Genomic DNA, 13,187 nt, shown 5'->3' with positions numbered 1-13,187 from the left:
AAAACAAAAACTAGATGGCACAAGCAGACACATTATTTAAATTTTCTACCCTTTAATGGATATATGAAGTTACAGTAATTTTTTTTAGTATCCAATATAATGCGATTTGTAATGAATTCATGTTAGCCAACAATAATATTTAATAAATAGACTCATATCAGATACCATTCATTTATTTTGGCTTAATTTGGTGAAATTTATTCCACTGAAAGGAGACCAGAAATTATAGATGTATTGGCTAGTAAGACACACTTCCCCCTAGGCAAGTCCCTTTTATCAATGAATCCGTGTGTGTAATCTTGCATAAACCAAAAGCCACACACAGAACTGCTCATCTACAGACTGAAGATCAAAACGAAGCCTGAAGCAATGGTGGGTAGCAGACAATAAGTGAAGATTAGTGCCCACTTGAGACTATTAAAAAAAAAATCGGTATAAGAAAATCCCTATGATCACAGAAACTAAAGGTCATTCTGGCCTTAAATGGAGCATATGGTTCTGTAATGGGTAATGGATGTGTGAGATGGGTATTAACTGTACATAATAGCTAAAAATACCCTCAATTCTCTTAAAGCAAAACAAAGAATATAATAAATTATTGATACATAAAAATCAAACTGGCCATTCAATTTAGTAAATTACCAAGCCTCAGACAAGGGAAGCACTTAAACTCAGAATGAAGATAAAATTATAGAAAAATGTGTGCATAAAACATTACCAGAAATGTTATAGTAGAAATAATTTATATTCTAAGCATTTCTATAGAACTTTTAATCTTCAGATAACTTTACAAACCATCTAATAACTAATTTAATAAATGCAAATGCAGGTAAATGTTTAAAAGTCAGCTAAATAAAATACTTGCCATAACTGCAACAACTGCAAAGATTAACAGATATACTCATGTTTAAAAGAATAATCCTAGGCAGTTTATGCTCCAAAATTAGATTTAGTTTAAAATACTTTCACAAAATGTGCTATTAATAGGATGGGAATAATTTAATTGTTTTTAAATGAAAACCATTTTCAGTATGGATTTAAACATTTCTCTACAGTGTCTGAAATTCAAATATTACAGCATTTTGCTAATGTTTGAAACCCAGACAGTGAAAAAAATATATATTATATATGTATATAAAATGTATGTAAACGTGTTTACTCGATCAGGGCATAAGACACCCAATATAATATACATTTTTAAGTGAGTTCTGAAACAACACAGCAAACCATTTCCTTCAAATTAATGACCATCAATTAGTAAAAATATTTTGCTGTATCTTTACCTGCACGGGAGAGGCATTGGAATATCCTCCCATGGTTATTGGAACAGAGAATTGCTCCATGAAGACAGGCAGTGTTCCCAGTTTCCCTGGGAATACAAAGTCAAAGAGGGACCAGAGCTCCTTTAGGTTATTCTGCATAGGGGAGCCAGATAAGATGATTCGATGGGGAGTGCGGAACTATTAATATAAAACAAAACAACTTAGTAGTAAGACATTTTCATGAGTTGGCTTGTAATACAGATTCCTACCGCAGAGGCTATCCAATTTCACATCAATGAGTTGTCACATTTTAAAATATATAGCATATTTTCTCTGAAATGAATATAAGCTTCTTGTGAAATGCTGTCTACAAAACTGATAGCTCAAACAGGACTTAGCATTAATACTCCACAAAATAAAATGAACATAATCTGTTTTGGATATATATGATTTAAACCTACATTTAGCACTAATTTACAGCAAATTCTAACAAAACTTTGAATTTATCCTATTATGATAACACTATTGATTTTTAGTGACCATTGTAAACAATTTTAAAAATGCCAAATAAATTAAGTATCCAAGCAAGATTTTAAAAGAAAGCCTCATGACATATGCCTTTATTCTTCGCTAAGATTTAAATCTATGACTTTATGATTCAGCAATCCATGGTTACTATCAGACTCTGAGCTTATTTTTTCAAATTATTTTAAAAAACTATTACAAATGAAGATATTTGGTTTGTTTTCTGGTACCGTACCTGTTTGCATGCAAGTGTAACTGCAGCATTTGGATTCCGGATTTTATGACCCTCATCTAAAATCACATAATGCCAGTCATAGCTGTTGATATTATCCTGCATCAATCGAATGTATGAATAGGAAGTAATTAGAATGCCATGGCATGCTGCAATTTCACGAATTAGTTTCACCTGTAAACAGAATGATTTGTTGTCAATAATTTAGCATTAAGATGCCAAATTAAGACCAACTGAATTGTGTATTTGTTATCCTGATTGTGTTAAAAAGCATCTGAAATAACTAAGTATTCTTTGTAAATAAAATAACTATGGCCGAGAACAGTACTATCTCATCCCAAAAGAGCTAACAAATACATATGAAGGAACAAATTCTGTTTAGATACAATGGTGCAAATCTTAAGTAATTCCAATGACTTAAAATGGAATTACTCAGCATTAGCATGTGTAATTGATCAGAATTTGGTCCACTGCCCTTTCAGAAGAAACACTATTACCTCTTACATTAAAATTCAAGACCTGTTTGGGACCCACTGAAGTTAAATTTTGCCTGCATAACTAATTTCCTCAAGCCCTCCTCTCTATTCCTCAACCTTAACTTTGGCATTGGAACTAAGATGCAATAATAAAAAAAAAAAAAGGAAAAAATTAGTTAATGAAGATTTATATTTTACAGCCAACAAAGTCTTTCCATTTGGCTAAATCCCACCCAAAGAATTTTGAAAAAAACCATAAAACTAACATGACATTTGCAAACTATCACACTCTTCATTCTGCTTGCTTGTAACATCTCTTTCCCCTACCCTATGTGTCTTGTCTATTTAGATGGTAAGGTCTTTGTGGCAGAGACTGTCGATCTTACCTTTCTTGGCCACTTCTATAAACTTCCAAGACTATAGTAGCTGAGCACCTATGCTTTTAGCGCATTTATCTTCTCAACATCTCCGTGAGGTAGGGCAGTGCTATCATCCCCTTTTTACAGATGCAGAACTAATGCACAAGGAGACTAATAGATTGCCCAAGGAAGTCTGTGGTGGAGCAGGGAACTGAACTCAGGTCTCTTGAGTGACAGGCTAGTGCCCTATCTGTTGGGCATTCCTTCCTCTATTATTCTTTGTCTGTATACTTCCTAGCAAAACAGGGCCTCCTGTCTCAGGTGGCTTTTGGGCATTAACATCAAAATAAATAAAATAATATAACAAAAAGAAGAAATCCACTAATTACCATTTTGTTGGATGTTTTAAATATTGGAAGATCAAAGTCTGGCAAATGAAGACTAACAATAAATAAGAAAATCGAGAAAAAAGGTAAGGGGAAAGTTTGAGAAAAGAATTACGAGCAGGTAACTGGAACTTCTAAACCTTCTCTCAATTTAATCTGCATTCAGGAAGTCAAGAGAAATTAGTCATACGTGAGCCTCAGCCCTCCAGGACTTGGAAAATTCAGGGTGACACACCCACAGATCTGTGGCAGCTTTTGGCCAATTATATCTTAACACGTAACTGAGTGTCTTTTTATGCAGAGCTCTCTTACTGGTTTGTAGTAACTAGTCAACACTATTTCAAGAGCTGTGCACATTCACGGCTGACCTGGGACTTAATCCTACAATAGTGAAATCAATGGGAGTTTTCCCAATGATGTTAATAGAAGCAAGATTTGGACACCAGCACAAAAACAGAAAAGAAAAAAGATGACAGCCAGGGTGTATTCTGATCTTTTAAATTCCCAAGGAGAAAACATGAAAATGTTTGCCAAACAATGGCCAGAACTGGTACGTAACAAAAACGATCATGTATTTAGCAGATTTTTAGCTTATAAACAAAGGTGTGATTTTTAAAAATCAGAATTTTTTGATTTTTTTTTTAAAAACACACTGCTTTCCTCCCTAATGACTCAGATGAACATCTGATAAGCCACCAATCACTTTCTGTAAAAAAAAAAAAAAAAAAAAAAAAAAATTTATAACTGATCTCTATATAGCTGAAGACATGACATAATGCCCCCTCCCACAACCTCTTCCAGTTCAACCTTAGATTTTCTACTCTTTGAATGTTATCGACCGAAATAAGTGTAACATACGCAATTGTTAAAATAAAAGTAGAAATTAGCTCCTTTATTCCCATAACATGAACTCTTTTTTATAACATTCTGTATTACAGAAGCAGTAGTATTCCTAGGCAGATTCGCCCACACAACTTAACTTCACCTGATTCATTCCTAGTATTCTGTAACTGTGTGTTCTAGATTCTCAGTAATGGCCTATCGCAGAATATTGTAGACATCTCTACCCAAACACTTAAGACAAATCATCTCGGGCGATTTCAAATTAAAAGCTTGTAAAATATGTAACCTCTCCTAGTTTTTGCAATTAATAGGGTATGTCTGCAATTAGCCTGACTTACAGAATGCTACACTGTTGTCATTAAAAGATGTTTTGTGAAAGTGCTGCTGTTATTATGGAGGCTCAGGAGACCAATCCCTCCTAGAGGGCAAACAGTGGACTGGTAGAAAAACAACAACCATAAATCACATTGTCAGATAGCAGAGAGAACAGGAGTGAAACATAGGCACATGAAGGCCATTCACTGTAAACAGCACAGCAGATTCCTAGTCAGGATTTACTGAACCTGTAATTAATTAAAATTTCCTTCAAGCTAAATCTTTAATAAACAAGGATTTGTGCTGACAAAGAAGAAAAACACAGCAAACACAATTTTAACAATGCATACAACAACATTTATTACCTATCATTTCAGTGTATCTAGTGGATACTTGAGGGTGTAAGGCGTAAGTTACAGTTCTTAACATAATTTAAAAGGAAGAGGGTTTTCATAGATTTCAGTGTTAAATTTTGATGTATCCTGTTCGGATACTGTAGCATTTCGGAATTCATGCTACTTTATCAGCTGGTGTATTTATAGTCTTTAGTTTGCAATCTGCTCACAATACTCTTTATTTTGCTTAAATTAAGATGTACTTAATAGCAATGTTTACTTTACTGGGATGTCTCAGGGAACCAATTTAGCCTAATGATAGTGCATGGCAATGACTGCTGCTTAACTGGGACAGCATTAGAATAAGTTTTGCTTAATGGGGACAAATTCATCCAATGCCTAAGGGTTAAGCGGTGGTTAATTAGGCTTGAAATTCTAAGTTCTGGTATTAAAAGAGACGGTATCACAGATTACAAGAAACAATGACAAAATGAAAAAAACTTTTTTTTTCCCTTTAAATTTTTCATTTTTAAACAAAACAGTATTTTCTGCTATCAGACTTGAAACAATGATCTTTCTTCCTAAATCAGGGTGATAGACTCATTATCTAGGGCCTCCCAATTAAGATGTGTCTAGTGTCCAATACAGGACAGCATTTTGACAAGCAACAACCAATGATTTTTTTGGCCATATCCTATTTCTGATGATGCGCACCAGAGAAATGCCTCTAACTCAACACATTCTTCTTCCTGCTGAATATTTAAGTGTTACATTGAATGATTTTGCTGTGATACAACCTATGTATGTGAATGAAAAAAATCTGAACAAAAACAGACCATGAACAAGCTGTGCTACTATTTCCCCAAGATTCCAATATGTATTTAAAAAACAAGTGTGAACCTACCAGGACAATAAATATAGAATCGCGTACTCAATCATGTATTATTTGTCAATCAAAACTGCCTTCTCCAGCACTCTTTTCACTATCTCATAACTAACCATTAAGAAGAGATCCATAAATTCAACCTATAAAACCTCTTTTTGCTATGTGCCCCCCAAAACAATCTAAATGGCACTATGAAAAGGCTTCAATAACACATTACAAATCTTTAATAAATGTAAAAGTTGCAATTAAAATAGTTAGAGAGCTTATTATATATTTAAAAGGACACTATTTGTTGTTGCTTCACTTTAAGTTTATTTCCATATTGAGAAAGGGATTTAGTTCCAGGCCTTGGCTACCTTTGAACTGAGGTTTTACAGCTGGTTCTGCCACTGACTCTGTGACCTCTGTACTTCAGTTTCCCTATCTGTACAATAGGAAAATACCTATGTTACAGTAGTAGAACAAGGCTTAATTAACATTTGCAAAGCACTTAGAGATTCTCAGGTGGGAAGGTGCTTGTACAGATTCTAGACAGTTTCACATACATGTATATTAGATTTTAAACAGGCTCTCTATGTAGGAAACCAGACCAGTAAATATTAAGCCTGGTGGAGAGAAAGGTATTTCTTTTTTGAAGAGACAATTTTTTTAAAAGAGTGAAACTATATTGCAGTTAACCATTTCTATGGGTTGCGTCTTTTTCCTTTGCAGTGCAAGGTGCCTTTGGCTTGTTTTCTGAAGAAATATTTATTTATAAATAGAGCAAAAATTGCCTATGGGTACACTGCAGAGAGACATTAGCAGTACTTTGATTTCAAAGTCTGGCACTGCATGGTAAATTGTCATGTCAGAATCTGCATGCCTTTCTGTCTTGGAGGGCATGTAGCCATGCTCCTGTGCACTTATATCTGGGCTATTCTGCTCTTCAACTGCCTCAAACTGACTAGACATACAAAGATGACTCTGCAACTTTAACAACAGGTTGTGCTTCAAGCTGTGCGTGGGTGCTTTACTCACTCAGATTGGTCTACATTACACAATTAGGTTGACATAAGGTAGCTTATGTCGACTTAATTATGTCAGTCTACACTACAGCCTTGCTTCTGCCGATGTAAGCACCCTACTCCACCTCCACAAGAGGCGCAGGGCTTATGTTGGTGTAGTTAGGGCAACGCAGTATCTGTGTAGATACTCCGTTACTTACATCTGCTGTTTGCTGTCCTGTCAATTTCACAGCAGGTGCCATGAAACTGATAAGCAAGCTAGGCAGCTAGAGCCCAGCTGCCCCCCACTCTCCTGGAGAGCTGGGTGGCTGGACCCCGCTCCCAGCTGGGAGCCGGGGCAGGAAGCCCGGGCACCCTTCCACGCTCCCGCTCCCAGTCGGGAGCTGGGGCAGCTGGACCCCATTCCCCAGGACCAAGAAGCCCCGGGAGTCTTCCCCCCCACTCCCAGCGGGGAATGGGGAGGCAGGATGCCCCAGGCAGCTTCCCTGGCTCCTGGCAGAGAATGGGGCAGCCTGTCGGGAGCCTGGGAGGTAGCCGGGCTCCTGGCAGAGAGCTGCTAGCAGAGCTGAGAGACCAGGCTCTAACAGCTCCCCACACTGCCCTTCTTAGGTTGGTGGAAACGCTTCTGGTGAGGATGTGCACCACTGACCCAAGGAGGGTAGTGTGGACATGTATCACCGCAGTAATTACTGAGTGTAGTGTAGACATACACTCAGAATTTTGTTGGGTGAGGGAGGTCTTTCCAACCCTCTTCTTTTCCCAGTGACGAAGTGCACTACTGGAAAGTTATATGCTCCACTTTTATAATGGTGTTGGTGGTAAAGAAAAAACAAGTTAACCTCCCATATCTTCAAATACATACATTATCCCTGGGTGAGAGGAGGAGTATAGCAGATTTGCAAGACTGATTGATATAGTTCAAAACTTAGCCACCAGCACTACAGGTTTTTTTTCTTCTGCTGAACTTCAAATTCTTGTCTTGTAATGCCACATAAAAATTCTCAATAGGAAATGTCTGTTATGCAGTTTTTAAAGTTTGATGGTTGGAGTGATCTGAATTGGACCATTTTGACTTTATAGCTTCTTTGGTCATGTAGTAAGAATCGTTGTGCTGCAAAACCTCGTTTGTACATTTTAGTGATTTGCTTAGTTAACTAAACTTTCTCTTGCACTATCTGTTAAGTCTTGCACATGACTTGGCTCATTTTGCCCCCAAAGTTCCATATGAGAATGTTCTTTGACATTAGGATGTAGTTCATATATAGATATCTTTAAAAAGGGGAACAAAGAAAACCTGGGAAATTATAGAGCCATCGACCTACTTTCAATACCTGGAAAGATACTGGAACAAATTATTAAACAAGTTTGTAAGCATCTAGAGGATAATAGGGTTATAAAGAGTACCCAGCCTGGATTTGTCAAGAACAAATCATGCCAAATAACCTAAATTTCCTCCTTTGACAGGGTTCCTGGGCTACTGCATAGGGGGAAAGCAGTAAATGTAATATATCTTGATTTTAGTAAGGCTTTTGATACAGTTCCACATGATTTGCAGTCTAGGTGAAAACTATAAAGTGGGTACACAATTAGTTGAAAGACTACACTCAGAATAGTTATCAATGGGCTTGCTGTGAAAATGGGAGGGCGTATCCAGTGGGGTCCCACAGGGGATCAGTTCTAGGTCTGGTAATAGTCAATATTTGCATTAATGACTTGGATAATGGAGTGCACAGTATGCTTATAAAATCTGCAGATGACACCAAGCTCAGAGGCATTGCAAGCACTTTGGAGGACAGGATTAGAATTCAGGATGACCTTGACAAATTAGAGAACTGGTCTGAACTCAACAAGATGAAATTCAATAAAGACAAGTGCAAAGTATTTCACTTAGGAAGGAAAAATCAAATATATAACTACAAAATGGGGAACAGCTGGCTAGGTGGTAGCACAGCTGAAAAGGATCAGGATTTATAATGGATCATAAATTGAATACGAGTCAACAATGTGATGCAGTTGCAAAAATGGCTAATATCATTCTAGGCTATATTAACCGGAGTGCAATGTTTAAGACACAGAAGGTAACTCTCCCACTCTACTTAGCGCTAATGAAGCTTCAGCTAAAGTACTGTGTCTAATTCTGGGTGCGATGCTTTAGAAAAGATGTGGACAAATTGGAAAGAGTCCAGAGGAGAGCAACAAAAATGATAAAAAGTTTAGAAAACCTGACCTATGAGGAAATGTTGAAGAAACTGGGCTTGTTTAACCTTGAGAAAAGAAGACTGAGGAGAGACCTGATAACTGTCTCCAAATATGTTAAGGGCTGTTATAAAGAGGATGGTGATCAATTGTTCTCCATGTCCTCTAAACGAAAGCCAAAAAGTAATGGGCTTAAATCTGCAGCAAGGAAAACTTAGATTAGATATTGGGAGAAACTGTCTAACTTCCACATTTACTCATCGGAACTGGTGGCTCCAGTGTCACTAGACTAAATAAAGCTCAATGCATTGCCCAGTACTAATTCACAGGAAAACAATCATGGTTACATTGCTATAATGTGCAATGAGCAACTTTTGGGGGGGGGGGGGGAAACGACAACTTCAAAGGCACAGTATAACTAGATGTAAAGTGAATAAAATGTTTAGTAGGGTTAATGTTTGTAAAACGCTTGGAGATCCCAGGATGCAAGGCAGTACAACAGTAATAGTACAGTAGATCTAGATATTTTCTCAACTTCTAGTTAAAGAATTCAAGGTTCGTTTGAAGATTTATAAAACTCTTGTCCTGTTGCCTCTTAGGTATACTTTGCAGTTACTACCATGTCCAAAAGGCCACATGTCAATTCCTATTCCATTTTTTTTTTTTTGCCATATAGCTAAATTTTATTCATCAGATGTAGGAGCTGAATATTTTTGGCTTCTTGGGAGTCATTTGCCCTCTCATGCATCCCAGAGCGCCTCTTATAAGACTACTGTTGTGAATGTTCTTCTGACCAAGGGCATCTGACTGCAGCGTCCCCTGGAACTTGTTAACACTTTTCCTGTAACCTCTGGTTAATTCATTGGTTAATTCAGAGGAGCCATTAATCACTCTGCACGGACCCACACCACTCTCATCCCTGCCAGCCTAGGGAGTGAAGGGTCCCTCCCAATGGTGGGCAACCTGGGGCCCATCAGGGTAATCCGTTGGCAGACCGTTTGTTTACATTTGCACCCACACCACTTCCTGCAGCCCCCATTGGGCAGGAACGGCAAACCACTGGGAGCTGTGGGCAGCTGTGCAAACTTAAACAAATGGTCTGGCAGCCTGACAGCAGATTACCCTGATGAGCCACAGGTGGCCCACCACTGGTCCCTCCCAATCAGGGGCAGAGTATGCTACCACTGCAGGGCTCCCAGATCCTGTTTGCCTGAAAAGCAAAAGTATCAAGCTCAAAACTCACATGTCACATGGTAACACATTATGATATACCGCTAGATTAATAAGCCAGTCCTAGAACTGTCATTTAAGAACCAAACACCTCTGGGTTGTACTGAGAGAACAGGTGGACTCTGATTTTACTTTTTATCACTTCAATTTCATCTTTAAGTAAGCAAACCTGCTTATCTCTCATCACAATATTCATATTTATTTACTGAACTCAGTATTGTCAGCACAAAGGGGCAGCAGGGTCCCTGAATCAAACACTATACAATCTGAACAGATGAATAGCAAACTATATTTAAGGTCACAGGTGATCAGGAGATGGAATCACTGCATTACTGTTGTGTAAACCTTCTGTAAGTGGTAGGTCAGCTTCAAAGAGTAAGTGTGTATTGAGGAAGAATTTGAAATAGGAAAGAACAAGCCTAAAGAACTACTTATTTTGCAGGATCAGATTTCACGATGTTGTAAATTGTATTTGTTTTAATGAAATCGTAACAGTAACAGACTCCTTCACTCCAAGACCAATGAAGTGCCAACACAGATTTTACGAAGGGATTTAATTTAATTGGACACACAAACTGACCCTTTTTGGCTATGGAGTGAGTAGGAAAAACTGTGGCATATAGCCATGAGCAATGTATGAGTTTCAGACCATGCTGATATTCCTTGACACCCTGGCGTAAGACATTCTCTTTCAGGGCTCCAAGGTGCAGAGTGCCATTATTGCTTTTGTTGTGCAGAGGCCACTGCCTATGCTGCTGATCACTATTGCCTCATTGTTTACTTGTAATCCCCCTCCACCCCCCATCTGTCTGTATCCATCTGTTGTTTCTTGTCTTATACTTATGCTTGTCTACACTGGCAATTTACAGCGCTGCAACTTTCTCGCTCAGGGGTGTGAAAAAACACCCCCCTGAGCGCAGCAAGTTTCAGCGCTGTAAAGCACCAGTGTAGACAGTGCACCAGCGCTGGGAACTACTACGTCCCTCGTGGAGATGGGTTTTTAGAGCCATGACCACACAAACCACAAGCGTTGCCAGTGTAGACTAGCCCTTAGACTGTAAGTTTCTTGGAGCAGGGAGGGTCTTTTTGTTTTGTGTTTGTATAGCACCTATCACAATGGGGTGCCTGTCCATACCTAAGGCTCCAGGTGCTACGGTAACACAAATAAAAATATTTAAAGAGACATCAGCAGAAGGTATTTGAACTGTTGATTATTTAGATGGTGGGACAGAGTTGGGAGTCCTGAAGTCTTCAGTGTACCTCTCTCCCTACTAGTAGAAATTCTGTGTAAGTTAGACAGGTTCATTAATTAACAAAAACACTAAAATAAGTATGCATGATTTAATTTAGGAAAACATGCAAGCATATTATTGTGGTCAGTAGACTTTTAGGGCTTGAATGAAGACACTGAGTTAATTGAGCAACAGGAAGCTATTAGCACATTTCTCAGTGTGCTGTTCATTTTTTGCTGTGTACTGTAATTGTATCGATTATTTCATAATACATTTAATCAAATGCAATTAAGAGCCATACCACTGTAATATTATTACAAGAAATTCAATAAATATTTAAAGAGAAATTTTAAAATCGTTTACTGAATTCTGCAAACTCACTTAAGCGCCTGAAACTGAAGCCGAAAACAAATCTAAATATTCTTCTCATTTTCTTTCCGACAAGTACCAAATATTGAAACTTCATGTGAAACGGATTTCATCAGTTTGAGAAGTGGAATACAATTTTATAAAATTAAAGGTTACTCCAGAAGTGAAAGAGTAGCAGAGACATTGTCAGAGAAAAAAGTTACACTGTCACTGCTCTAAGGGAGTGGGACTCATTGATTTAAACTGAGATAATGACCAAATAAATAAAAAAAAGTGGACGTGTGTGTGTGTAAGGTGGAATGAATTAAAGATTGGATCAAGGCTCTTCTGATGCAGGATAGCACAATGAAAGAATTCTCCAGTACCAGTAGTCTGTACACAAATAGGTTCTTAGATACACTGATCATTCGCAGAAAAGAAGGCTAATAATTTCATACGCTGTTTCCTAATTATATACAAGGCAAAGGAAACAATTACACCATGGCCTTGCACAATGGTGAACACTTACTTGAGAGCACCTTACCTCTACGGGAATGTACAGAAAAGAGTTACTTAAATGATCAAGACTACACTTAACTCAGAGGGAGTTGACAATGCTCAGCACCTTTCTGGATTGAGCCTTCAGACTCTAAAATTTGAAGAGGAGGAATTTATTTGTGCTCACCATGTGCATGTAGGCTTATATTACACTGCAAAAGTACCTAGAGAGGACTGCATTGATTTAGAAGACAGCAAAAGGAAAATGTGGACTCCTGGGAATTAAACTCAGATGACAAAAGTTTAGTTAAACTGATGCAAGGACAACTCTCTCCCTCCGTCAAGAGCATGAGCTGTGTTTGGAATTTTTTGCCTCTGGAGGTAGAAGAATCCAATGTGACAAGATTCAAGAAAGACATGTTGAATATTACATGGACATCAACACAGTAGGGTGTGAACAGGGTTACATGACATGGTATGGGAATTTTTGCTCACATGCACCTGGTTAAACTAGTCCTCAGACACGGGGGTCAAGAAGGATTCCCTTCCCCCAGGGTACACTGGAAGGGGTCTGGGATGGTTTTTAGTATGTCGGAGTATTGTGAGCTATGGCATGGCGAACAATAAATTCTGTGCGAGAGCACTGCTTATTATGGAAGCATGCGTTAATGTTAAGACCAATACAGACTTCTTGGTTACATTACGGTTTAGTCATCACTTTTTTTCGTTGCGTTTCCCAGAGAATCTATGCACATCACTGAGAATGTTTTAAAGAATAAAACAATTAAAAAAAAAAAAAAAAAAAAAAAAGAAGCATACACACAAATCTTCAGGAATAATGGATATACAACCCTATATACTGAGATAACACAAAGTACACACACACACTTTTCAAATGCTACCTTTTTGTTGGTGTAAGAGCCAGTTTCATGTAGAACTGCAACTCTAAAGGGAGGCCACCAACTGTGGAATTCTTTCACCCACTGATGCATCACTGTGGTTGGACACACAATCACCGTTGGGCCCAAACCTTTAAACCTAAAATAAAACATTCAGGAAG

At 38.0% G+C, this 13,187-nt stretch overlaps 1 protein-coding gene across 1 annotated transcript in view; it reads right to left on the bottom strand.

Moving 5' to 3' along the window:
* ERCC6 (ERCC excision repair 6, chromatin remodeling factor) overlaps positions 1-13,187 on the bottom strand; it is a 79,781-nt gene that overhangs the window by 22,679 nt on the left and 43,915 nt on the right. The window contains exons 7-9 of the mRNA XM_024210341.2: positions 13,030-13,165; positions 2,023-2,193; positions 1,284-1,460 (exon numbers count right to left, since the gene is read on the bottom strand). Of these exons, the coding sequence (XP_024066109.1) occupies positions 1,284-1,460; positions 2,023-2,193; positions 13,030-13,165 (484 nt within the window). The remainder of the gene's footprint in view (positions 1-1,283; positions 1,461-2,022; positions 2,194-13,029; positions 13,166-13,187) is intronic.

This window comes from Terrapene carolina, unplaced genomic scaffold (assembly GCF_002925995.2).
Source record: "Terrapene carolina triunguis isolate 2854851 unplaced genomic scaffold, T_m_triunguis-2.0 Scaffold402, whole genome shotgun sequence".
NCBI classification, from domain to species: domain Eukaryota; kingdom Metazoa; phylum Chordata; order Testudines; family Emydidae; genus Terrapene; species Terrapene triunguis.
This window is presented reverse-complemented; position numbering and strand designations above follow the sequence as displayed.